This window comes from Podarcis filfolensis (genome assembly GCF_964270895.1).
Source record: "Podarcis filfolensis genome assembly, chromosome: 8".
Lineage (NCBI taxonomy): Eukaryota > Metazoa > Chordata > Lepidosauria > Squamata > Lacertidae > Podarcis > Podarcis filfolensis.
In genome coordinates, this window is record NC_139611.1 from 18998430 (window position 1) to 19025160 (window position 26731).

Here is a 26731-nt window from a genome sequence, read left to right on the forward strand (position 1 = left end):
ATCGTATCTCCTCTCAGCCTCCTCTTTCCCTATGCTAAACATACCCATGTCATTCACAAATTTGGATACCTAGTAAAGATATCCAGGAGGAGAATGATGAATGAGAGCCCTGACAGATCAGACCCAAACTAGGGCACTGGCTCCTGGGGCCTGAGGCACTACGGACCCTCAATCTTTTTTTTTTTTTTAGGGGCTGGGTCCCCTTAACATTCAGAGGGACCCACGCGTGACGTCAGGACTTTGTGTCGGGCCCCCTCAATTGTCCAGAGAAGTTGGCGCCTCTGGGCCCAACACACAACACAGCCCAGCACCGTGTTCCCAGTGGCCAACCAGATGGCCCTCTGGGAACCCCACAAGCAGGGCTGGAGTGCAACAGGTCTCTCTCCCCACTTCTGATTCTCAAGGACTTTGTGTTCAGTCTGCAGATACACCCAAAGACAGAGGTGATGAAATGCCGCCTTGACAAGGCCCTCTTTTCCCTTTCGTCACCAGGATGCCCTCTCATCCTGCTGTCGGCGCCCACAGCAACTGTGCCGCAGACTCACGGCTACGTTCGTGCCCCAAACACGCCCTGCTCAGGCCCACAAGTGCTGGCACCAGCGTACCCCTTGGCACGGGCAGGCCCCAGGAATCCGCCAAACATAATTAAGAAAGGACTGACTCCCTCCATTACAGCCCCTGATGGCTATTAAGATGTCTTAAGTCTCCCTCTCTCCACGCCAATTAGCATGGCACCAGGATTATCCTTCCAGAGAACTTTGCCCCCCCCCTTCCAACCTCCATATGCAGAGATTTTACTTCTAGAGGCTCTTGACAATTCACTGAGCTTGAAGAATTGCTCTAGGACTCAAACTTGCCATTCCAAGGCTGAGAGGGTTATGAAATCCTTAAAGTAAGTAAACAAACCACAAACTTAGGCCACATTCTCACTTTTAAAACACTATAATATCACTTTGAACAGCCATGGCTTCCCCCAAAGGATTCTGGGAGCTGCCGTTGGCTATAGGTGCTGAGAGTTGCGAGGAGACCCCTTATCTCCCCCCCCCCGAGTTATGATTCCCCACATGGTTTAACAATCAACTCTTCTTCCTGGGGAACTCTGGGAAAGGTAGCTCTTTGAGGGAAAACAGGGGTCTCCTCACAGCTCTCAGCACCCTTAACAAATGACAGCTCCCAGAATCCTTTGGGGGAAGTAGCCATGGCCTAAGTTAGTCCTTAACATCAGTGGGTCTACTCTAATCAGGACTAGCCTTGGCTACAACCCAATACGTGCCTCACACCGTCCGATAACGCCCACTAGTTAAAGAGATGTGGTTTCCTCACCATCTGGAAGTTCTGGAGTTCCATCAAAGTCTTCTTGTCCACAACGATCTGGCCCTTGAGTTTGCAGTGAAAAGCCTCTTCCACTCGCCGGTAGGGGGAGGCCTCCTCCAGGGAGAGCAGCAAAGGGGGCGCCTCGCTCAGGGGGGTTGGCAAAGCCGGAGGGGCCCGTCGCTCAGTGGCTTCTGTAAAAAAAAAATGGAAAAAAATAGGAGACCATCTTGTTGGCCCTGAGAATCCAGCTTCTCTGTCCAACTGGAAGAGTGAGTTTGGCTGACCATCCATTTACAGCACTTTGCCCTGCCCTCCAAAAAATTCTGGGAACTGTAGTTTGCCCCTTCCCCACAGAACTACAATCCCCAGCCCCCTATACAAACTAAAGTTCCCAGAAGGAGTCATGTGCTTTAAACATATGGTGTTGAACAGCCTTAGGCCCTAGCAACACCATACAAGCGCTCTTGTATTGAACTCCTGTTTGCAAATGTCCCATTGGGGTATCTGGTTGGCCACTGTGAGATCAGTTTGCTGGTCTATCTAGAGCAGGGTTTCCAAAACTTGGGTCTCCGGCTGTTTTGGGACTACAATTCCCCTCATCCCTGACCACTGGTCCTGCTAGCTAGGGATGGTGGGAGTTGTAGTCCCAAAACAGCTGGCATTTGAGAAGCAGTGGTCCAGATGGACCCATTGGCCTGATCCCAGCAGGGAGCCTCTTCTGATGTTCTGAACATGCTTCAGATGAGACTTAAATGTATGGTGCTAATGAAGGTGAAAGAGGAGAGTGCAAAATATGGTCTGAAGCTCAACATCAAAAAAACGAAGATCATGGCCACTGGTCCCATCACCTCCCAGCAAATAGAAGGGGAAGAAATGGAGGCAGTGAGATATTTTATTTTCTTGGGTTCCATGATCACTGCAGATGGTGACAGCAGTCACGAAATTAAAAGATGCCTGTTTCTTGGGAGAAAAGCAATGACAAACCTAGACAGCATCTTAAAAAACAGAGACATCACCTTGTCAACAAAGGTCCATATAGTTAAAGCTATGGTTTCCCCAGTGATGTATGGAAGTGAGAGCTGGACCATCAAGAAGGCTGATTGCTGAAGAATTGATGCTTTTGAATTATGGTGTTGGAGGAGACTCTTGAGAGTCCCATGGACTGCAAGAAGATCAAACCTATCCATTCTTAAGGAAGTCAGCCCTGAGTGCTCACTGGAAGGACAGATCCTGAAGCTGAGGCTCCAAAACTTTGGCCACCTCATGAGAAGAGAAGACTCCCTGGAAAAGACCCTGATGTTGGGAAAGATGGAGGGCACAAGGAGAAGGGGACAACAGAGGGCGAGATGGTTGGACAGTTTGAGTTTGACCAAACTGCAGGAGGCAGTGGAAGACAAGAGTGCCTGGTGTGCTCTGGTCCATGGGGTCACGAAGAGTTGGACACGACTAAACGACTAAACAACAACAACAACAACAGAGCCATAGTAAAAAAAAAAATGAGGGCTTGAGAAAAAGGAGAGAGGAAGATGCTGCTGCCTGAGCTTGGAAGGAGGCCGGCCTCTCTTGAACCCGCATACCTTTTAACATCTTCTTGAACTCCTGCAGCAGGACTTCCTGGGTGACTTCTGCCCCTGGAGCCCCCGGGGGTCCTGGAGGGCCTGGGGGTCCTGGAGGTCCAACAAGGCCACGCTGAAAGAAAGAAGAGTGTTTGGGGAGAGGGAGGGGATTCAGAAACCTCGTTTGTGATAAATACGTTAGCCTGGTTTATTTTATTTGACTCCTTCATTTCATAGATTCTATATCCCACCTTTCTCCCAAGTTGGGTTTCAAGGCAAAACTCACCACATTTACAAAATACAGAATAATACAAACTGGGGGTGGGGTGGGGGAGAGAATACACCCGACAATTAAAATACAATTTGCCCTGAAAGCCAGTTTTAAGGAACGAAGCGACACAGTTAGACTTGCTCTGTGGTGCTGCCTTTTTTGACAAGTCCGCAAGCAAAGCTGTCAGATGCTGGGTCAGGCCATCCAGGGGTGGGGAACTTTCTGCTCTCCAGATGTTGCTGGACTACAACTCCCATCAGCCCTAGCAAGGGTAGCCAATGGTCAGGTGAATGACAGCAGTTGTAGTTCAGCAGGCAAAGGTTTACCCCAGGTGACTTAGCCCAACATCAAATCGTTGGCATTTGCTCTTCAGGATCTTTGGCAGATGATTTGGTAGACCTGGAGGACAAGGCTATCAATGTCTACTAGCCATGATGGCTACACTCGGTAGGAGTAATGCTCATGTGCTCAGGTCCTGCTTGCTGGTTTCCCAAAGGCACCTGGTTGGCCACTGTGAGAACAGGACACTGGACAACATGAGTCCTGATCCAGGAGGCTCTTCTTCTGTTCCTAGGATAAAGACCCCCCCCCCAACTGCAGACACCAGGGACTGAAGCTGAGAATAATCCGAAAGCAAATCACACGATGCTCTGCTAGAGGACAAGGTGGCTCTGCTCTGCCTCCACTATCGGAGGCAGTAAACCTTTGCATACCAGTTTCTGGGAACTGCAAGAAAGGAGAGTAGCTGTTGCACTCAGGTCCTGCTCACAAGCTTCCCAGAGGCATAAGGCTGGCCATTGTGAGAACACGATGCTGGAGTCAGTAATCCTTAGGCCTGATCATGGGTGTAGCCAGGGAGGCAGAGGAGCAGCTGCCCACCCCCAATCCAGTAAATAAAAATACTTAACTGAAAGTAGAAATAATCAGAATATCTGAAACCGAAATGGCAGGTTTTTCTGAGCACATGGGGTCAAAAGAAAGAATTTTTTAAAAAACTGTTGTTGAGATGTTTTGTTCCGAATCAGCTACACAGAGCCAGAAAGACGATGGTGATAGGTGGGTATCCCCCCCCCCAAAAAAAACCACACAACATAAATCCTGGCTACATCCACGGGCCAGATATAAGCTGCAGGGCTCCTCTTCTGTTCTTTGCAGCCCTAGGGCTCAAGATCTTTCAACTGGGGAGGCAGAAGACGGAACTGGGGGTCGGTGACTCACAAAACGAATGTGAGTGGCAATATGTTCACTGCCCCCCCACCCCTAGGTTGCAATCCTACACACATTTAACCAGTGCTGGATTTACGTATAAGCTAGACAAGCTATAGCTTAGGGCCCCACTCTCTTGGGGTCCCCCCATAAAAATTAAAGGGGAAAAAACTGGATGTACATTTGCAAAATATAAGATAAAAAACAAATAAAATAAAACCTACGTACAGCAACAGTGTTTTGTGTCGTGTGGGCTCCTATGATGTAAGTGATGGGCCCCCAATCATTTTAAGTTAGAGCTTAATAATTATTTCACTATTAATATACTTCTTAATTGTATTTCAGTTCAACAATTACTTTTTAAAATACATATTTTGTTATGTGCACATGGCTTTAGGTACCTATTAGGTCCATAAATTACCATATAGCATATATTTGACACAAAAAACAGCGACAATTTGTTGTTGACAAAGGACAACTGGACATATAAAGGGCCCCATTACCTTCAGTAGCTTAGGGCCTCATCAAACCTAAATCCGGCCCTGCATTTATCTCGGGAGGAGTATTCCTCACTGGACTACTTCTGAATAGACATGCATAAAACTGCAATCCTCCCACTGCCCCCCCCCCAAATGCTTCTCTACTTCTGCAAACCTTGGAGTTTCCCCAAACTGACCCCACCCTCTCATAGATGGATGGTGCTATTTTGACTGCACAGATTAACGGCACTCCCACCCTGAACTTCAGAACCAGAGGGAAGGGTTTATTATCACAATGGATGTAATGGACAGCTAAAAGTGCTTCCGAGAATAACCTACTAATTTCTTATCTCTGCCTTTGCATTTCTTTTTGGAGTTGCTGCCGTCATCAGGACGATGTACAAATGAAATCCACGTCCGACGCGGGTCAGTGATGCGAGGGTCTGGGGACTCTAACATCTAAGGAAAGAAGAAGAAGGATTGAGGGCACTGTGAGTCTTTTATCCACAGCCAATTATATATGTGTGTGTGCTTGCATGTGAATATGTTGGAGGTAATATAAATTGAGTGGTTCATGTGCATAATAACCAGCCATTGTGCACATTCACCAGGCCTCATGGAAAACGTGCACATAATATGTCCCCTAAGGGCAAACTGTGCACATTTCCTTGGCAGTATACGCATAATTTCCCACAGGGTCTTGGGAAATGTGCACATTCCCCAAAACCTGTTGAAGATTGTGCATATTGGCTGGAGAATGTACAAAAATGTAGTCGAGATACACTCATTCCCCAAGACCTGTTGGAGGCTATGCATGATAACAAGAGTATATAGCCGAGAGATGCACATTCCCCAAGGCCGTATATCAGTTGGGAAATCTGCAGAATTCGTGGACAGATTATGTGCACATTTGCCACAAAGTCTTGTGAATGTTCACAATGGCCTGTTGTTCTGCACATTAACTGTTCAGTTGACATTACCCCATATATAGATGTATAGATACATAATCCAACAGTGTTGCTCAGCTGTCAGTAATGGTTCCTTCAGTGGAACAGAAAAGAAAGCCATTTTTATTGATACCAGGAACCCCCACCCCCCCACCCTCTAAATTTGGCATTGAGGGTTGACTTTGGGGCTAAAAATACTTCAGTTTCCCCATGAGGATTTCCAAAGTTGAAAATCAAATTTTGCAGTTCAGAAATTCAGAGCTCAGAATGGTTGTCTTGCATTTTCAATAAACCTAAATTAAGAGCCACGTGTATGCTTGAGGAGGAAAAAATATTTTTAAAATTGGGGGTGGGGATAAATGCTAAGGCTGAGAAAAAACAAAAGCAGAAGCTTTAGCCATGGGAGATATATTATTTTAAAGACCTCACAGTTTTAAGAAACAGCAAGCTATGCCTTCATACTTCAATATTAAGGCCCATTTTACAGCTGGGGAACAACGAGGCTCAATGTTACATACAACTCGCTCCTAGATTAGTACTTGTGCATAGAACTGAAGCCCTTCGTTGTAGCTGATATTGCTAAATAATGGGGAGTCAGAAATCATACCACTGAGATCCAGTAGATCTACTTTCTGTCCACCCCTGCTATTAACACCAAGGAGCTATTGTCCAGGCTTATTTTCCACTTTAACTAAAATTAGAAGCAGATTTTATTTTTGCCCTTAGAAGGTTTGCACGGAGAAGCATTTCCTCCTGCTCCTGCTTTCAAATGCTTTACTTGTCGTTTAAAGCACAAAAAAATCCCATTTCACAGCTAGAGGGCACTGAGGCCAGACATTCTGATTGGAAGATAGCAACAAGCCCAGAGCACCTAAGCCCTGCAAGGAAGCAATGGGCGTCTAGCAATGAAGGCAGGTAATTCTGTTGGTTCCCTTACGAGTGCATGATCATAAAGAGAACTTTCTGGTCACCTAGTCCAACCATTCACTGCAAGATCTGCAGTGCAGGTTGCAACTTACAGCATCCATGACAGGTGCCTTATATACCAAGTCAGGGTAGTTTTCCATCTAGACTAATATTGCCTGCTCTGAAAGGTTGCAGTTCTCCAAGCTAGAGGTGAATGAAGTGCAAAAGTCTATTCTAGGCTGCATCAGCAGATCAACATCCAGATCAAGGGAAGTAATAGTCTTGCCACTCTATTCTGCCTTGGACAGACCACACCTGGAGTACTGTGTCCAATTCTGGACACCACAGTTTAAGAAGGATCTTGACAAGCTGGGATGTGTTCACAGGAGGGTGGCCAAGATGACAAAAGGTCTGGAAACCAAGCCTTATGAGGAACGGTTGAAGGAGCTGGGTATGCTTAGCCTGGTAAAGAGGAGACTGAGAGGAGATTTGATAGCCACCTTCAAATATCTAAAGGGCTGTCCCATGGAGGATGGAACAAGCTCCCCTCCCCCCCCCCCGTAGCTCCAGATGGTAGGACCCAAATCAATGGACTCAAATTACAAGAAAGGAGATTCCAACTAAGCATTAGGAAGAGCTTTCTGATGGCTGGAGCTATTTAGCAGTGGAATGGCTCCCTCAGAAAGTGGGGGACTCTCCTTCGTTGGAGTTTTCGGCTATACAGTGGTACCTTGGGATAAGTACTTAATTCGTTCTGGAGGTCCGTACTTAACCTGAAACTGTTCTTAACCTGAAGCACCACTTTAGCTAATGGGGTCTCCTGCTGGTGCCGCGCCGCCGGAGCACGATTTCTGTTCTCATCCTGAAGCATAGTTCTTAACCTGAAGCATGATTTCTGGGTTAGCGGAGTCTGTAACCCGAAGTGTATGTAACCTGAAGCGTATGTAACCCGAGGTACCACTGTACTGTACGTCCCTCCCAGCTCTACAGTTCTATGACTCTGTCACTTTCAGTTTCCTTCCCCAACCCCCACCCCAATTTACTCCTCCACATTTCTGCACCAAGTTAGATTTTATTTCTTTAATCCTAATAAAAACTCACCAGCTTTTTAGTCCAAATTTCTCCCAATATACACATTTGTCTATGCAGTTTTGCCTAACCTTTGATTACAAAGCAAGTTCCCCTAAGACGGGCATGGCCAAACTTGGCCCTCCAGATGTTTTGGGACTACAACTCCCATCATCCCTAGCTAACAGGACCAGTGGTCAGGGATGATGGGAATTGTAGTCCCAAAACATCTGGAGGGCCAAGTTTGGCCATGCCTGCCCTAAGACAATGTGTGTTGTGTATTTTTCCTCATCTAAGCAATTTTACCTCAGTATGTACATTCTTTTGTACATGCTTTTTGTGCATTCCTATGTTTGGAAAAGTGCAGATTTCACAGGGCAGCTGTGTTTCATGTTGTGTATTGTTTCAGAAAGTGTGAATTAGGCAGATTTGACCCCCATCGCCACTCCAGGCTCTTCTCCTTGCTAACTGATCCCTTTTAACTGGAGATGCCAGGGATTGAACATGGAACCTTCTGGGTGCCAAGGGTGCTCCCTCCCACTTGATGCTCCCAATTTTTGTTCTCTGAGAAGGACCCCAGCTTGATGGGGGGCAGGTCTCTACCATGCGAAGGGGGCCCAGGTGCCACCCCTGGTATCCACAGGTATGGCTGGGAAAGACTCCAGCAATGAGCCAATGGAGTCAGTATAGATCATAGATCTTCAACCAACGAATCAGGACCTACACCTGAGCTCCAGGTCTGTGCCATGTTGGATTCCAGTTAAGGCTGACTAGACCAAAGGAACCCTATGGGTAGTGTCTGGGCTAGGATCCGTTCTTCCGATGAGGTACTTGCTCTATCCATCTCCACGAGTGCTGCAATATGGCAGGAAAAGCATGAGCCATTTATTTAACAAGATACAGTGGTACCTCTGGTTGTGAACGGGATCCGTTCTGGAGGTCTGGCTGCATCCTGAGGAATTCGCAATGGGAGGACCGCTTCTGCGCATGTGCACGGCACGTAGAGCACTTCTGCGCATGCATGTGCAGTGAAACCTGGAAAAATACTTCCGGGTTTGCCGTGTTCGCATCCCGAAGTTTACGCATCCAGAGGGATACGTAAGTGGAGGTACGACTGTACATATCTTTGGCCAATCACATGCCCCACCTTCCTATATTGATGCTTCTAGTAAGGGAGATCTCTATGGAGCAAGGGCACCCTGTTCACTTTCTACTCTACTTCTGCAGCTTACTGGACTTCCCCCAGCATGCAAAAATCACTCGTTTTCAATAGCTTCTTCTCTGCTTTCAGGCAAATATGAAGCTTAAAAATCATTGGTTTTCATTTGGTGGCGATGCTAAGGCATACTGCACTGAGAACTGCCATTTTAGGCTTAATAGTGCACATTATCAGGCATTGTCTACTGCGCGTTTTGGAAAATGGATTGTCCGTTTGTCCTCTATTGATTCAGCTGCCTCTCAAGATAGCGTCACCAAGCTTGGCACAAGGATTCCTGAGATGGGGAGAGTGCTCTTCATCAACATTTGGGTGCCAAGTGCCATTCTGAATAGAGATGGTGGACTGAAATATGACTTTGCCGTGACTTTGCCCAGTTTCCGGCGCGACCACAAACTCACAAATAACACTGCTGTACCCATTTAAATAAATCACAGTACGCCTTGGTTTCTCTACAAATTCCTGGGCATTCCCCGCTAGGTAAAGGTAAAGATAAAGGGACACCTGACCATTAAGTCCTGTCGCGGACAACTCTGGGGTTGCAGTGCTCATCTCGCTTTATTGGCTGAGGGAGCCGGCATACAGCTTCCAGGTCATGTGGCTAGCATGACGAAGCCACTTCTGGCGAACCAGAGCAGCGCACGGAAACGCCGTTTACCTTCCAGCCAGACTGGTACCTATTTATCTACTTGCACTTTGACGTGCTTTTGAACTGCTAGGTTGACAGGAGCATGGTCTGAGCAAAGGGAGCTCACCCCGTCACGGGGATTTGAACCGCCGACCTTCTGATCGGCAAGTCCTAGGCTCTGTGGTTTAACCCACAGCGCCACCCGCGTCCCTAGTTAAGTATAAATCAAATCACCCCCGCTAGTTAAGTATAAATCAAAAGTGGAAATGTAAAAATGGGTCCCATGTTATTATAGATCATGTGTCAAAGGCGGGCCTTGGGTCTGGGCCAGCAGAAGACCAGCTGGTGTAGATGACATTAAGCTGGGAGGATCAATGACGTGACTTACATAGGAACATAAGAGGAGCCCTGCTGGATCAGGCCCAACACCCATCTACTCCAGCATCCTGTTCTCACAGTGGCCAACCAGATGCCTCTAGGAAACCCTCAGGCCGGTAAGTGAGGACATTAATAGACAGAACATTAAATTGTTTTTATATGCAACAACAGCGGCAAGAGTATTGTTGGCCCAGAAATGGAAGCAGGAAGAAATACCGACGAAAGAAGAATGGCAGACAAAGTTAATGGACTATGCAGAATTGGATAGGACGACAGGAAGGATTCGAAACCTGCGGGACCAGAGATTCACAGAAGATTGGAATAAATATGCGAACTATTTGAAGAGCAACTGTAATCAACAAATTACGCTAGCAGGACTACAAGAAGTTTTGTAAGGAGGAATATATGAAATATTGCAAAGAAGATAAAGAAGAGAGACATTAGTTATGATATTTAAAAGTAATAGTGAAAGTAAGAAATGTAGATTAAGTGGAAAATATTAGAAAATTTTCAGATGTGATTGATGGAAGTAAAAAAAACCTGTATAAGATATAAAGTATGTTTTATAATGTTGAAAATGGTGTGTGTGTGTGTGTGTGTGTGTATACATACAGTGGTACCTCGGGCTGAGTACTTAATTCGTTCCGGAGGTCCGTTCTTAACTTGAAACTATTCTTAACCTGAAGCACCACTTTAGCTAATGGGGCCTCCCGCTGCCGCCGTGCCGCCAGAGCCAGATTTCTGTTCTTCTCCTGAAGCAAAGTTCTTAACCTGAAGCACTATTTCTGGGTTAGCGGAGTGTGTAACCTGAAGCGTATGTAACCTGAAGCATATGTAACCCGAGGTACCACTGTGTGTGTGTGTGTGTGTGTGTGTGTGTGTGTGTGTGTGTATGAAAACCCTCAGGCAGGACCCGAACACAAAAGAACTCTGCTCTCATGAGTCTTCCAGCAACTGGTTTTCAGAAGCATTCCTGCTTCCAATTGTGGAAGAAGAGCAAAGCTGTCATGTCGTAAGTCAGCTTCCTCTGTTCCTAGTAAAAAAAGGTCCGTAGTTTGGTGGCAGAGCATCTGCCCACTGCCACCAATAGCCTGTCAAAAATGGAATCTGGGAGTGACTGCCTCCCCAGCCAATTCACAGGCCCTTCCCTTGCCAAAGTTCCATCATCAACAGGGAGAAGAAGAAGACAAGCCCGGGAGTCACGAGCCCCGCCAATGAATGAACTGTCAGCTCAGGAGCTTCAATGAATCACCTCTTGGAATCTGGGGCTTTTTAATGAAAGCAAGGGGGGGTGGGGAGAGGATGCTGGAAAGAATGTATCAAAATTTGAAAACAAGAATGCATATTGGCACACGTCGGGATTTATCTAAGGGAGGGGGCTTGGATGGGGGGGTGGATCCCTCTCAGATTAGGGTGTTGGCAAAAAGAAAGGAAAAAAATAAATCAGGAAATCAGAGACACCCAAACCAGAATTACCGGATGGTTGGGGAAACTTAAAGAGTTCCTCTGAGGGTCCCCTCCACTCAGCAAAGGGCTCAGTTCAGTATCAGCTTACTATTTAGAAGCTGAATCAGAAAATCCCTTTCTAGGAGTTTTCTATCAGCTGCATGTCCCTTATCTTCTTTATTTATTATTATGTTACATCCAGTGTTAGTCCTACTTAGAGTAGATCCATTGAAATAAATGGAATGGGCATGAGTAACTTATGTACATTAGTTTAGACTGGTTTATTCTGTATAAGACTCAGTTGGATACCACCTATTATTATTATCTTCCTATATACATAAAAAGGTAAGGTTGTCGTCATGCTGCAGTTTGCATGGTCTCCTAATGGCCAAGAGAAGAGCTCTGGCGGCCAGCTTCCTCCTCCTTAGTCTCGGTGTTGCCCTTGTAGAACTCAGCAAGGAGGAGGAGGAGGAGGAGGAGGAGGGAACCCCACCAATCCCAGCAGGCACCAGCCACCACTGGATGAAAGTGTCAGGTCCCCCCCACCCTTTTTTTACAGCTACATAACATATGTCCTAGCAACCCCTGGGGCCAGATCAGGCCCAAGAGCTACCCATTGGAGAGCCCTGGCTCACTCAGCACCCTCCTCTCTTGCCCCAGGTGGGGGCTTGCGGAATAGCAGCTGTCTGCCTTGCGAGCCAAGGGAAGGGGCTGCCTGAGTCATTTCCAGCAAAGCCTTGACGCATTCCATGGTAATTGAGTAATTAGTGTCAATGTTAGATCTGTCAAGCATGCCCTCGGGTCAAGCAGACATCCCAAGAACGGGATCAGGAATCAAGTGTTTTACGGGATCCCAAATTGCTGCCGATGAAACAAACTTCTTGGGAGGGGGGGCGCACAGGAGGAATGCTTCTTGAGCAACTTCTCCTGCCTCGAATGCACCCACAAAAATTCAAGAGGGCACAGGTAGAGGCTCCAGGGAAAATGTTGCCTTGTTCAGGCTTCCCAACGGCCAGCTCTGCATTGTTTCCCTGGACACCCCGTTCCGTTCCTGCCCTAGTTTTTCGTTTTAACCCCCCCGATAGTCAGCATTCTGTGCCCACTTGAACATGCTTGATCCAATACTGGACTGCTTTTTTAAAAGGGGGGGGGGAGTCTCCTTCCTCAGAGCTCCCCACCCACCCTTCTTCCACAAATCCTTGGGTTTCTCTGAGCCTCGCGTGACCTCTCAGATTTCAAGTTCGCTATTTTCTCTCCCACCAAAGGCCTATCCTCAAAACCAGGGTTTTTTCAGCCCGAATGCCACATTCCCTTCTGGGTAACCTACCCAGGGACGCATGCCAAGGGTGGGCGTGGCCAAGAAATGAATGTGGGTGGGGCCTAGAATGCAAATTTTACCTTCATTCAGTAGGAGAGTTTCCACACACAGTGGCACAGCCCTGTCTCTCCTCCATCTAGGCAAGCAAAAAGGCATGATCCAGCCAGGCAAAAACACTCAAGGAAGATGCAAAGCAGGGCTGGTGAGGGGTGTAGTCTGGGGAGAGATCCAGGAGCCAGATAAGAACCCCAGAGGGCTACATCTGACCCCCAGACCTGAGGCTCCCCACCGTCACTCAAAGGCAGGACTTTTTTTCAGCCTGAACCATAGGAGCCAACTCGCAGGGGCCGAGGGGGCCGTCCCCCCAAAGTTGATGGGCACTGCCGTTAAAACGGTGTGCGTGCACTGCGTCATGTGATTGATTATGCAGTGTGGGGGCTTACCTCCCCCCCCCCAATATTTTATTCAAGTTGGCACTCCTGGCTGGAACTCACGGGAACTCAATTCCGGCACCTCTCAGCTGGGCGCCATTGCCATGATAAGAGAACAATGGCACCTCTTTTTTCTAGAAAAATGGCACTGCTCAAAGACATGTTTCAGGCTCTGCTCTTCTACTGGAGGACTTTGGGCTTGTGTTCATCGAACAACAATATACTCCTCCCCAGCTTCCATGATTGACTATCTTTGAATAGGGAGATGTTCGCCAGCAGATTGCAGTATGGCTGCGAAGTCCATCTCACTCATCAGGACATAAAGAGGAGCCCTACGGCTGGATCATGTTTTATCTATCCTGAATCGTTCAATATTCAGCTTCACTGGATTGTCCACGAGTTCTGGCATTATGAGAGAGAGGGAGGAAAAAAGATTTCCCTGTTCACTTTCTCCACACTGTGCATGCATTATATTACAGTGGTACCTCTGGTTACGTACTTAATTCGTTCTGGAGGTCCATTCTTAACCTGAAACTGTTCTTAATCTGAAGCACCACTTTAGCTAATGGGGCCTCCTGCTGCCGCCCTGCCGCCGCCACGCGATTTCTGTTCTCATCCTGAAGCAAAGTTCTTAACCCGGGGTAATATTTCTGGGTTAGCGGAGTCTGTAACCTGAACCGTCTGTAACCTGAAGCGTATGTAACCTGAGGTACCACTGTACACGCCTCAATCATCTGGTCATCTGGTCCAACCCTCTGCGATGCAAAATGTCCCAACCTCCCTTCATATTGACTTGCTCTGGCCCCTGCAATGCACAAGACAGCTTCTTATGCCACTGAGACTAGGGCTTGCTGATCAGAAGGTCAGCGGTTAAATAGGTACCGCTCCGGCAGGAAGGTAAACGGCGTTTCCATGTGCTGCTCTGGTTCACCAGAAGCGGCTTAGTCATGCTGGCCACATGGCCCGGAAGCTGTACGCCAGCTCCCTCGGCCAGTAAAGCGAGATGAGCGCCGTAACCCCAGAACCTAATGGAACCTAATGGTCAGGGGTCCCTTTACCTTTTTATCTGCGAGTTTGTACAAAGAGCACCACCAAAATAATAGTACAGTGGTACCTCGGGTTAAGAAATTAATTCGTTCCGGAGGTCCGTTCTTAACCTGAAACTGTTCTTAACCTGAAGCACCACTTTAGCTAATGGGGCCTCTTGCTGCCGCCGTGCCGCTGGAACACAATTTCTGTTCTCATCCTGAAGCAAAGTTCTTAACCCGAGGTACTATTTCTGGGTTAGCGGAGTCTGTAACCTGAAGCGTATGTAACCTGAGGTACCACTGTAATAATAATATATCTTTTCCTGATGAGCTTTCGGGCTGCGCTCTGCAATCGCACAAGCGTGGGAAAGGCTGCAAACAGAGCCTCGTGCCAGAGAGCAGTCCCGACGGCTCTCTTCTGCAGCCGCCTCGCACCAGCCGCAAAGAGAAGCCACGCAGGCCTGGCCACCGCCGCTGGCTTCCTTGAGTTACAAATCCCTCTCAGAGAGAGGCAGGCCGGGCGCTCCCTGCTTTCCCCACCGCCAGCCGGCGTGACTGACAGCTAAAATGAATGTTCTGTCCTTGTGGTATTATTATTTAATTACTATGGCATGCATGAGCAATCCCGAGAATGAGCGTGTAAGCCGCGCTCTGTTCGTCTTGGCAAAGGCAGGCTCCGGCAGCTGAAGGGAGATGCCTGCAGCCGAGATGGGGTGGTTGAGCCACCGCGGCGAGCAAGAAGCCAAAGCAGGGGGGTGGACCCACGGCCGCACCAGAGGCTGGTCCAGTAGACTGAACAGATTGCCGCGCACAGAGGGGCTGCCTTGGAGACGTGCTCAGAAACTTCAGAAGGTCCAAAGAACTGCAGCCAGACGGTTGATCAGGGTTGGTCATAGGAACCCCACGACCTCGTGGTTACAACTGGCTATGGGACGCGGGTGGCACTGTGGCTTAAACCACAGAGCCTAGGACTTGCCGAGCAGAAGCTCGGCGGTTCGAATCCCCGCGACGGGGTGAGCTCCCATTGCTCCGTTCCAGCTCCTGCCAACCTAGCAGTTCGAAAGTATGTCAAAGTGCAAGTAGATAAATAGGTACCGCTCCGGCGGGAAGGTAAATGGCATTTCCGTGCGCTGCTCTGGTTCGCCAGAAGCGGCTTAGTCATGCTGGCCACATGACCCGGAAGCTGTACGCCGGCTCCCTTGGCCAATAAAGCGAGATGAGCGCCGCAACCCCAGAGTCAGCCACGACTGGACCTAATGGTCAGGGGTCCCTTTACCTTTACCTTTATTCTCCCATGCAAACCTACCCAAGCTCTGAGATCCTTGGGAGAGAGCCTTCTCTTGGTCCTGCCACCCTCGCAGGTATGATGGGGATGCAGGAGAGGGCCTTCTTAGTGGTGGCTCCCAGACTTTGGAACTCCCTCCCTAGAGAAGCTAGACTGGCTCCCCCCTTGTTGTCCTTCCACCAGCAAAGGTGAAGACTGTTGTATTCCAGCAGGCCTTGGGGAGCTGACTGCTTTAAAGGCTTTTAAGAGTGCTGCACTGCTTTTGCCATCTGCATTTTAATAGATTGGTTTTTATATTGTTTTAATTCTATCATTTAATTACTTCTTAGCTATTGGATTTTAGTTTTCTGTATTTTATTAGTGTTGCCTTAATTTTTGTAAGTCGCCTTGAGTCCCAGTCTGGGGAAAAGTAATAATAATAATAATAGTAATAATAATAATGGGACACTGCTCCCCGCTCCCTCTACGCAGACCTCTCTCTTTGATGTTTAGACTGATACATCTTAGGTTGCATCCTGTTTATAATGTACTAATTATAATGCACTGACAATGTGATTCCTTGCCATGGGATAATAGCAATGGCTCAAAGACAGATGAAGGATAGATCTGTTGCAGACTATTGGCCATGATAATTAAAAGTGGAGTCTGCAACAAAGTCTTGCAGCGTGGAATGCTTCTCTTAAGGGTTCCAAGCAACTAGGCATTAGTCATGGCCTCTGGGCATGCTCAGTCCTCACTGGGTTGTTTTGGGGTCTGTTCCCCCACTTAATTTACATAAACTTCCACGAACCACTAATCTGTTGCTGCCTCCGTCCTGTGTGCGAATTCTGCAGGGCTTGGGCTCTATAAAAATGCTGACACTTGGGGAATGATTTTGCTGTTTGTAGATAGGATTCAAGCCTCCGGGCCCATTGGCAGTTGAGATCTAACAGATCTCTTCTAACAGGGCTCTTCTGAAGCTTAGCATACAAACATACCCTTCCACGCATTTGTCGAACAGACTTTTCAAAAATATATATAATTCCATCTAGCACATGAACTACCACAAGGGGATGAGCTGACAGCCCACTCTCTCTTCCAGCTCTCTCTGATTCACGCAAGAACCTTCAGAAATCCATCCATTTTTAATCCCATTCTACAGCCCAGGAAAAGTGAGGCTGAGAAAGGCCGAGTACAGAGAATCGCAAAATTGGGTGTGCAAGTTGGACAACCTCTGTTGCATCACCAGAGAAAGAGGGAACGCAGCAACGAAAAGGAACGCAGATTTGTATCCGCAGCACACACTCTTTTATATACATAGGTGCAAACTTAGAAATTGCTGCTATAGTTTTAAACAGAAAATGCAACTGTCGTGGGGGAGGCTGTGAGCAGGTGAAGGGTGTGACTGCTCAGTTTGGCCATCCAGGATCTGGGTGGCTCTCTCTTATTAGTATCCTTTATCTTTGAACTAGACTTCTGCCAGGCAACCCTTCAAATAGAGGAGTCTCCGCTGTAAAGTAGGCTACACGGCCACCATCACGGCTAGTCAACTAATCCAGGTGTAGGAAATGATTGACCCTTCAGATGTTGTTGGACTACAACTCCCATCATCCCTGGCTGAGGCTGAAGGGAGCTAGAGTCTTACAACACGGTTAAACTACAACTTCCCATCATTCCAGACGGTTGGCCAATGGCTGAGTCCAGCAATATCTGGAGGGCCACAGGTTCACCATCTGACCAGCAGCAGTTCCCCAGGAACAGGAGCTCTACCATGGAGATATTGGCCCTTCCCTTGGGACATGGGACCATAGGGAACTGGTTTAGGCAGAGTCAGCCCATTGTTCCATCTTGAGGAGTGGTGTCTACTGAAGTCAAGAGTCTTCAGTCCACCTAGTTCTGTACTGTGTAAACTGGCAGCAGCACCCCTGGGTATTAGGCGGTGGATGTTCCCAGCCCTACTTGGAGATGTTGAGGGTCAAACTGGGACCTTCTGCACGCAAAGCATGTGCTCAGCTATTAAGCGAAGGCCCTACAATGTTGGAAAGATCTCCTGGACCACTGAATATAATGGATCTAGGTCATGTGGGCACTTCCTCAGGCCAATACGTTCTGGGATCACACACACACAAACTTCCACTCACATAGAATCATAAAATCATGGAATTGTAGAGTTGGAAGGGACTGGGAGGGTCATCTAGGGCAACCCCCGGCAATGCAGGAATCGCAGTTGAAGAATCCCCGACAGATCAACCTCTGCTTAAAAACCTCAAATGAAGGTGAGGCCACCACTTTCTGATCAATAATCACTCAACAGCAGCATTAGACCATGTGCGAGTTAAAAGGTCCACCACAGGTCAGATCCCACAGAGACAAGGCAATGGAACGCTTCCCTGCTTACATCAGGCACCAGGGAACCCGATGCTCTGCAGATGTGGTGGGACTCCAACTCCCATCATCCTTTGGGCCGGAGGCCAGGTTGACTGAGGCTGAGGAGAGCTGGAGTACAAAAATACGGTTCAACCACTGCTCCATTGGCTATGCTGGCTTGGGCTGATGGAGTCCTACAAGATCTTGAGAGTTCTAGGGTCCCCACCCATAGATCTCAGCCAAAACCCAGCGTTCGATACAAGGCAGGCCATCTTTCCAAAAAGAGATTGTGCCTGGGCCTGCGGAGCAGCCAGCCAGCGCATCTCCCCCACCCACGACCACAGAGCCTCTTCCTTGACAAACAAGCTCCCTTCCAGGAAACCCAACAGCTCAGACAAAAACCAGAAAAACGAACCGGCGGATTCAGACTAAATAAAGGGCCGCGTTCGCCGTGCCATCAAGCAACAGTCTTTCCCAACTAATTGGCACACACTCCTAATTGCCCAGATATAGGAGAAGCAATTGTCTCTGAGCTCTTGTCTGGAGGGTAAATCTCTCTCCTTTTCCCCACCCGCAAGAGGGTAATTAGCTCCTATTAGCTAATTAACCACAATGGGCTAAATTGCCGGCTGCTAAGCCCCTGCACAGACATCCACAGATTACGGGAATGACACTTCCCAGTGTGTGCGTATGAGTGTGTGTGTATATATTTCTTAAGCCTGAAGAGGAACAAAGCGTCTATAAGGGGTATTAAGTGTTGCAGCTTGGCGGTCACGCCCCTCGGCGCCACAGATTACCCATTGCGCCGCCCGCCGCCTGCAGGCAAGGCAAGCCTACATGGTTCCCGGGGCCGCAGCCCTCACTGTTGAGTGGCAGACGCCTCTGCGTGGCCAGCTCCAGGGTGCTGTGAAGGCAGGCTGCGGCTTCCATTGCAATAGTGGCAACAGAAGGTGCAGAGGCTCCTCCTGCAGCAATGTTGCCCAGCGGTTAAAAAGGTAAAGGGACCCCTGACCATTAGGTCCAGTCGTGACCGACTCTGGGGTTGCGGCGCTCATCTCGCTTTACTGGCCGAGGGAGCCGGCGTACAGCTTCCGGGTCATGTGGCCAGCATGACTAAGCCGCTTCTGGTGAACCAGAGCAGCGCATGGAAACGCCGTTTACCTTCCTGCCAAAGCGGTACCTATTTCTCTACTTGCACTTTGACGTGCTTTCGAACTGCTAGGTTGGCAGGAGCAGGGACCGAGCAACGGGAGCTCACCCCGTCGTGGGGATTCGAACCGCCGACCTTCTGACTGGCAAGTCCTAGGCTCTGTGGTTTAACCCACAGCGCCACCCGTGTCACTGCCCAGCGGTTAGAGAACCTGTTTTTGGCACCTTATACAGAGTCAGGGCATTGGTCCATCTCGCTCAATTGTCTACTCCATTGTCATCTCAGTTGTCTAAATGGACAAGCAGCAGCTCCCCAGGGTTTCAGGCAGCCCTACCTGGAGATGCCAGTGCAGTTCTTCTCTTAAGATATAGGAACAGAAGAAGCTGCTTTATATTGAATGAGGCCATTGCTCCATCCAGCTCAGTGGTGCCTACACTGACCGGCAGCAAATCCCCAGGGTTTCAGGCAGGGAGTCTCTCCCAGCCCTACCTGAAAATGCCAGTTGGGGATTGAACCTGCAGGTGCTCGAGCCACTGAGTTAAGCAGACAGTCCCAGGTTCAGTCCTTGGCCTCTCCAGTAACAAGTGAAGGGAGACAGACCCTTCCCTGGTCAATACCCTGGAGTAGGGCTGGGCAATAGCAGGTTTTCAAAATTGCGATATATCGCCAGATAAACGTCGCGATACATCAATATATATAATGATGTCTGAAACAAGGATGGCACTACGCAGAGGCAGTGGCTGGCCTCACATTTTTCCCTGCGTTGTGATTTCTGCATAATACACACACATCACGATTTGCGATATATTGCCAGGTCAGAAATTATGAAACCAATATGACGATATGGACTTCAAACCAGTTTTCAGTCATATAGCGCTGTATCACCCAGCCCAGAGTCTGTCGGAGCTGATGGTGGCAGGCTACATAGACCAGATGTGGGGAGACTTTGGCCCTCCAGATGTTGCTAAACTGACAGCCGGGAGGATGGGAGTTGTAGTAGAAGCTGGTTCCTTGGTGCAGATGGGGCACTGCCCCACCAACTTCAGTCTGCCCTCGGCCTGCTGCCACCTGCCTGCCTTTTCACGGCCATCCAGAGCACGGGGGAGGCTCTGGCTGCCAGCTTCCTCCTCCTTAGTAGAACTCAGCAGGAAGGTGGAGGATAGGGATGAATCTAGAATGACCTGACTCTGCCTGCCATTGGTTTTGGCGCCACCTACTGTTGGGCTCCCTGGCTTCTGCCCCATCAGCCCCAAAGGGCACCAACCATCACTGATCCAAGCAGGGAATACTGAGCGAAACAGGGCGAATATTCCAAGGCGTTATAAAGCAGCTACCTACATCCCCAATATAAAAACTGCCTTTGCTCAAATAGAGCAGTAAACAGGAAACAGGACAGAGTTAAGGGTCAGAGTGTCAGATGCAGACCTGGTTCAAATCCAACCATGAGGCTCACTAGGTGACCTGCGGCATGCCTCTCTCCCTCTCAGCCTAGCCTACCTCCCAGGGTTGTTGTGAGGTTGAAACAGTGCAGAGGCAAACCTTGTGTAGGAGTACAAGGGAGAAAACATGACGGATTGCAAGAGAGCCCAACAAACCCAACATCCCTGTTTTGCAACAGATGCTTTTGGGAAACTAATAATAATAATAATAATAATTATTATTATTATTATTATTATTATTATTTATTATTTGTACCCCGCCCATCTGGGCGGCTTCCAACAAAGATTAAAAATACATTAAAATGTCACACATTAAAAACTTCCCTGAACAGGGCTGCCTTCAGATGTCTTCTAAATGTCAGGTAGTTGTTTATCTCTTTGACATCTGATGGGAGGGCGTTCCACAGGGCGGGTGCCACTACCAAGAAGGCCCTCTGCCTGGTTCCCTGTAGCTTTGCTTCTTGCAGTGAGGGAACCACCAGAAGGCCCTCGGCACTGGACCTCAGCATCCAGGCATAATGATGGGGGTGGAGATGCTCCTTCGGGTATACTGGACCAAGGCATGGTAGAAACAAGGGGCTTCTCTTGCCCAAGCGACTGAGCATGACCACACAAGCTTAATGAAGAAGAGCAGTGCTGGATCAGGCCCGTGGCCCACCTAGCCCAGCATCCTGTTCTCACAGCGGCCAACCAGATGCCCCAATGGGACGCATGCAAGCAGGACCTGAGTGCAAGAGCAATTCTCCCCTCTTGTGATTCCCACCAACTACACTTCAGAGGTAGACCGTAGCCTTCATGGCTAGTAGCCATTGATAGCCTTATCACCCAGGAGTTTCCCTAATCCTCTTTCAAAGCCATTCAAGTTGGTGGCAATCACTGCCTCCTGTGGCAGTGAGTTCCGCAGGTCAACTATGTGTTGCGGCAATCACACGAAAGGCTTTTTGCCTGTCCTGAACCTGCCGCCAACCTGCTTCTCCGAGGGGAGAAGGGAGAGAGTTTCTCATTTCTCTGGTCTTTGCACACTTTTCTAAACCTCCATTGGATCCTCTCTCCCCACCAATCCTTAACCACATTTCGCTTCATCTCTACACTTAAAAAAAAGAGAGAAAAGGCCACAAAGGCAGCCTAGCCACTCAGATCCCTGGAGAAGGGGCATGCATCTTGAAAACAAGGTGCGTTGGATGAGAATCACACAAGCTTTGGGGCTAACTAAACTGTACTCGGAGTTAGATCTAAGGAAGGCTAACAGCAGATGCAACTCAGAGTGCTTTCTGCTCCTACAGAATTAGAAGATGGATATAAGCACAGTATTGTAGGATCGGGCCAAGTTGCCTGATTGCAGAGAACCATTAGGATTAAGGGGATACCGTATTTTTTGCTCTATAAGATTCACTTTTTCCCTCCTAAAAAGTAAGGGGAAATGTGTGTGTCTCTTATGGAGCGAATGCAGGCTGCACAGCTATCCCAGAAGCCAGAACAGCAAGAGGGATTGCTGCTTTCACTGCGCAGAGATCCCTCTTGCTGTTCTGGCTTCTAAGATTCAGAATTTTTTTTTTCTTGTTTTCCTCCTCCAAAAACTATGTGCGTCTTATGGTCTGGTACGTCTTACAGAGTGAAAAATATGGTGATAATCCCAAACGGATGTGAAAAATGTGAAGAACTGAACTAAAGATTGGAAAAATGAGAACCCGGGAGAAACAAAAATGGGCAAAATCACAATCGACAAGCTCACCCATCCCTATAAATTGGATTATCTCTGGGAAGCCCATGAGCTGGGTATGATGGGGACACCATCTCCTGACATCCAAAAATCACCTCGGAAAATGAGGCTGTGCTCTTTGCTCCCGTAGAGTTGGCTCCAAAGCTAGACCTACTCAAAATAGACCCACTGAAGTTAATGGACATGACTAACCCAGGTCCATTCATTTCAATGGGCCTGTTCTGAGTAGAACTTAGCTGGACACAGCTGTTAGGCACCCATATCTCTGACCTCAACACTGACAGGGGAACCTGTTGCACTCTGGTTGTTGTTGAGACTACAGTTCCCATCATCCCTGACCATTGGCCATGTTGGTTGGGGATGATGGGCATTGGAGTCACAGCAACAGCCGGCAGCCTTATTTTAAAGCCATGCAATTCAATCAGCAGCCATCACTGCCTCCTGGATTGGGATAGAGGGGAGTTTTATCTGTTTCCCATTTTAAAGCAAACTGAGCTCTGACCTAATTCACAAACTGATCAGAACAGAGTTAACAAAATGGGTTGCGTGCTTCTTCCAATTCCATTTTTTTTTTAAAAATGGCATTTTGTGGTGGAAAAACACCTACAAAGCGGTGTGATCCTTAAGTAGCGAAGGCATACAAAATGCATAATTTTTCAGAAAGTGCACACCGGGGAAAAAAGTGAGAATTTTTCATGCATTTAAAGAACAACCTTCAGCAAACAGAGCTATTGTCAAACTTGATTGGCATGGAAATGAAATTATCTCTTCTTAACCCTGCCTGTGTTTAGGTTCTGTGCCTTGGCACCTAACTTTATGTCATCCTCAGTTTTCCCCATCTGTAAAATGGGAATCCAACTGTGCTGTCACATGGATGAAAAAGATATTTTTAAAAAGAGATTCCACACACACACCCCACCTGATGCTTGAGGATTGACTGAAAAGAGGAGGTGAGAACAGGCATATATATTTGGATAGCTACCTTGGAGTGCGTGTTGAGTTCTTCGCTGTTGGAAAGAGTCCCATTGAAAGGCTCTGTGTACTGATTAGGCTCCTTCGGCTTCTTTCTCTCTTTCTTGGCCACCGCGACTCGGATGTGGGAAAACTCTTGGCACACCAAGGCTGCCAAAACTATCCAAGTCCAACATTTTATCTTGGCTTTGCCGGACATCTTTCAAGTGGAAAGACGAGAGAGAGAGAGAGAGAGAGAGAGAGAGAGAGAGAGAGAGAGAGAGAGAACACTCTCCAGAGAGGAAAATCAAAATGCCTGTGAGTCTTCGGAGAGAAACGTGGTTTGCTTCCTTTCGCCTCTTAAAAAACCAAACGTGCAATGCAGTTTAGTCCTGGCCTTGCCAACTCAGTCCGTTCGTGGGCAGAGAATGATCACGGTGAGCAAATTCGATGCCCCTTTGGAACAGATGGTTTTGCACAGCCAAAACGACTCACGGTTTGAAGTTACTCCTTGATAACATCAGCTTGTGAAGACGCAAACCCAGAATATGACTGACTGGTGGAGTTCAGCGGACACCTGTCCAGTATTTCACATTTAAGTCTCCTTCCTCACCCAAACGTCTTCAGACCTCTAGATTCAAGTCAGCAGCAGGTGAACGGAAGAAATAGCAAAATAAAACCATGCGCACAAGGAACTGAAAGCAGATTGAGGGTGGGGGCGGTGAGCACCCTCACGAATTTCTGATCTTTGCCGCTTGCTGGGAAAGTTCGCCTCCTGACACGGAAAACATCCACTCAGCCTTTGCTCTCTGTCCACCTTGAACTCAGCAAGAAAAAAAAGTCTGATCCTTACCAGTGGGAAACCATCCTGTTTGCAGATGCTGAAACCGATTGAACTGGGAAGCTCTCAAAGGCATCCAAAGTGCCCAAAGTCAGCTATCTCACTTTTTCTGGGCGCAGAAATTTGTAGTTGAATGATTTGGCAATCCGCTCCATAGGGAAGAAAACAAACTTCCCAACCTTGATCCCGTTAACTCCAAACACCAGGGTCCAAATCCTCGTTCTCTCTCTAATTGGGCCTCTCTCTTTTTTTGCTCTCGACCGCTTTCCGTCTGCTCTCCGTTCCTTTCCCGCCAGCGGCAGACCGGCAAAAGCCTCCTTGGTTGTAGCTTGGCAAATAAATACTAGTTTTGTGGGAGAGTTTCCCATCAACTTGAAGGAGGGAGGGAGGTGAGACCCAGCCAGAGAGGGAGGGATCACGTTCTAATGAGCTGCCGGGGCTGGTCTTTTCAGACTCCTATTAAGGGGAGACTGTTGGATAAGTGGAATCTTTCTCTGTGCCAAAGAGCATTTAAATCAGAAATGTCTCTCTGCGCATTCCCTCCCACCTAGCCCCTTCCAAAAACTCTCTTCCCCATTATCTCAGACTGGGATCACCGCTTCTCAGCAGAGAACGCTGTATAAATGGAGCACTGCTAGCTTTCATAGAATTTGGGAAGAGATGGAAGGGACCACGAGGGTCATCTAGTCTAACCCCCTGCAATGCAGGAATCTTCTGCAAGACTCGAACCCACAACCCTGAGATTAAGAGTCTTGCGTTTTGCCAATGGAGCTATCCGAGGTATAGCACCTTGCCGGACTTAACAAAGTGGGGGATGCGGGTTCGCTGAGGTCAAGGGCAGATCTTGGCATGTTGGCAATCCAGCTCTGAACTGGGAACACAGAAGGGGCGATCAATGAGGTTTCATGCAGTGGCACCAGAAGGGCAGGACTTTAGAGTTAAGAGCCTCGGACAGAAGATCTCCAGGTTGATGAACTATATGGAATTGACGGAATTGACTGGCAGAATCCGAGACCAGGGAGAAGAGATGGTGGAAGAAGATTGGAAAAGTTTAAAGTTTATATATAGAAATACTGTAAAATTAATGAGTGTTAGAAAAATGTTGGAATGAAATTTTATGGCTTTAGTAGAAATGTTATAAGGAGTTAAGTATAAATAAGCACTTTAGCATTAATGGAAAATAAGGTTAAAAATATGTTAAGATATTTATATGACAAAAAATAGAGAAAGATGGAAAGGAATTGCTGAAACAATTAATAGAAGTGGAATACAAAAAGGGAGGCGAGAGGAGGTCGATGAAACAAGGGAATGAAAGATAGAGTATTGAAATGGTATGATGTATGTTTTTAAATTGTTGTTGTTTTGTTTTGTATAGTTTAATGTGTTAAGGTTGCGTTTTGTATTGTTTATATATTGTATTGTACTGTTTTTTTTCTCTCTTTTGTCTTTTCTTCTCGTCTTTTTTCTTTTCTTCTTTCTTGTAAGTTTTAAAAGTAATAAATATTATTTTAAAAAAAAAAACAGAAGGGCAGGACTTTAAGAAAGGCGCCCAGGCACCCAAATGCAGCAGGGCTGGCTTACTGCCTCTGCCATCAACAGGCTTGTCCTCTATTATTCAACAGCCTTGATTATTGTAACTCATTCTGCGCGGGGCTGCCCTTGAAGCTGACCCAGAAACTCCAGCGGGTGCAGAATGCCGTGGCGAGGCTCCTTATGGGATCCTTGCCACGGGATCACATTCATCCAGTGCTTTACCAACTGCGCTGGCTCCCGGGGGTGTACAGGGTCAGGTTTAAGGTGCTGGTTTTGACCTTTAAAGCCCTATGCGGCCTCAGACCCTTGTACCTATGGGAACGCCTCTCCTGGTATGCCCCGCAGAGGACCTTAAGGTCCACAAATGACAACATTTTGGAGGTCCCAAGTCGCAAGGTGGTTAGATTGGTCTCAACTAGGGCCAGGGTCTTCTCAGTACTGGCCCTGACTTGGTGGAACGCTCTGTCACAAGAGACTAGGGCCCTGCGGGACTTGACATCTTTCTGCAGGGCTTGCAAAACAGAGCTGGCCTTTGGTTTGGACTCAGTTTGACCCTTATGTTTTCCCTCCCCTTATGGTTTTGATCTATGGGCTACTTTTAAAATGAGGCTGCATTTTAAATTGCATTTTAAATTGAGGTTCCCCCCCCCCATTATGATTTTGCTAAAATTTTACTGGTGTTAGCCACCCTGAGCCCAGCTCTGGCTGGGGAGGGCAGGGTATAAATAAAAATTATGATGATGATGATGAAGCTGGCTACCTGCCTTTTAAGAATGTAGAGAGCTGGCTTCTCCTGACTTAGGCCACTGGTCCTACTAGCCCTGTATTGTCTACACTGGCTGGCTGCAGCCCCCAGGATTTCAGGCAGGGGACATTTGTAGCACTGCCTGGAGATGGCAGGGATTGAACCTGAGACCATCTGCCTGCAAGGCAGGTGCTTTGCTACTGAGCTACAACCCCTTCCCTTAAGATATAGGAAGTCGCCTTCTACTGAGCCAGACCGTTGGTCTTTTCAGCTCGATGTTGCTGACACTGACAGCTGCAGAGGCTGTCCAGAGATTCAGATAGGGGTCAGCCCTATCCGAAGAATTGATGCTTTTAAATTATGGTGCTGGAGGAGACTCTTGAGAGTCCCATGGACTGCAAGAAGATCAAACCTATCCATTCTTAAGGAAATCAGCCCTGAGTGCTCACTGGAAGGACAGATCCTGAAGCTGAGGCTCCAATACTTTGGCCACCTCATGAGAAGAGAAGACTCCCTGGAAAAGACCCTC

General features: G+C 47.9%; 1 protein-coding gene and 1 long non-coding RNA gene across 3 annotated transcripts in view; one reads left to right on the forward strand and one right to left on the reverse strand.

Annotated features, from left to right (window-relative positions):
- Nucleotides 1–23303, reverse strand: part of C1QTNF12 (C1q and TNF related 12) — a gene marked incomplete at its 5' end in the record, with an annotated part of 37368 nt that extends 14065 nt beyond the window's left edge. The window contains 4 exons of one of the 2 annotated variants that reach the window (XM_083628937.1): nucleotides 1324–1505; nucleotides 2892–3003; nucleotides 5166–5285; nucleotides 23115–23303. In XM_083628937.1, the coding sequence (XP_083485063.1) occupies nucleotides 1324–1505; nucleotides 2892–3003; nucleotides 5166–5285; nucleotides 23115–23303 (603 nt within the window). The remainder of the gene's footprint in view (nucleotides 1–1323; nucleotides 1506–2891; nucleotides 3004–5165; nucleotides 5286–23114) is intronic. The other variant, XM_083628938.1, reaches the window with a different exon arrangement.
- On the forward strand, nucleotides 23213–25566 carry LOC310769591. The gene is made up of 3 exons (XR_014551713.1): nucleotides 23213–23310; nucleotides 23350–24861; nucleotides 25466–25566. It is a non-coding gene; the product is annotated as an uncharacterized lncRNA (long non-coding RNA).
- Nucleotides 25567–26731: the final 1165 nt, after the last annotated feature.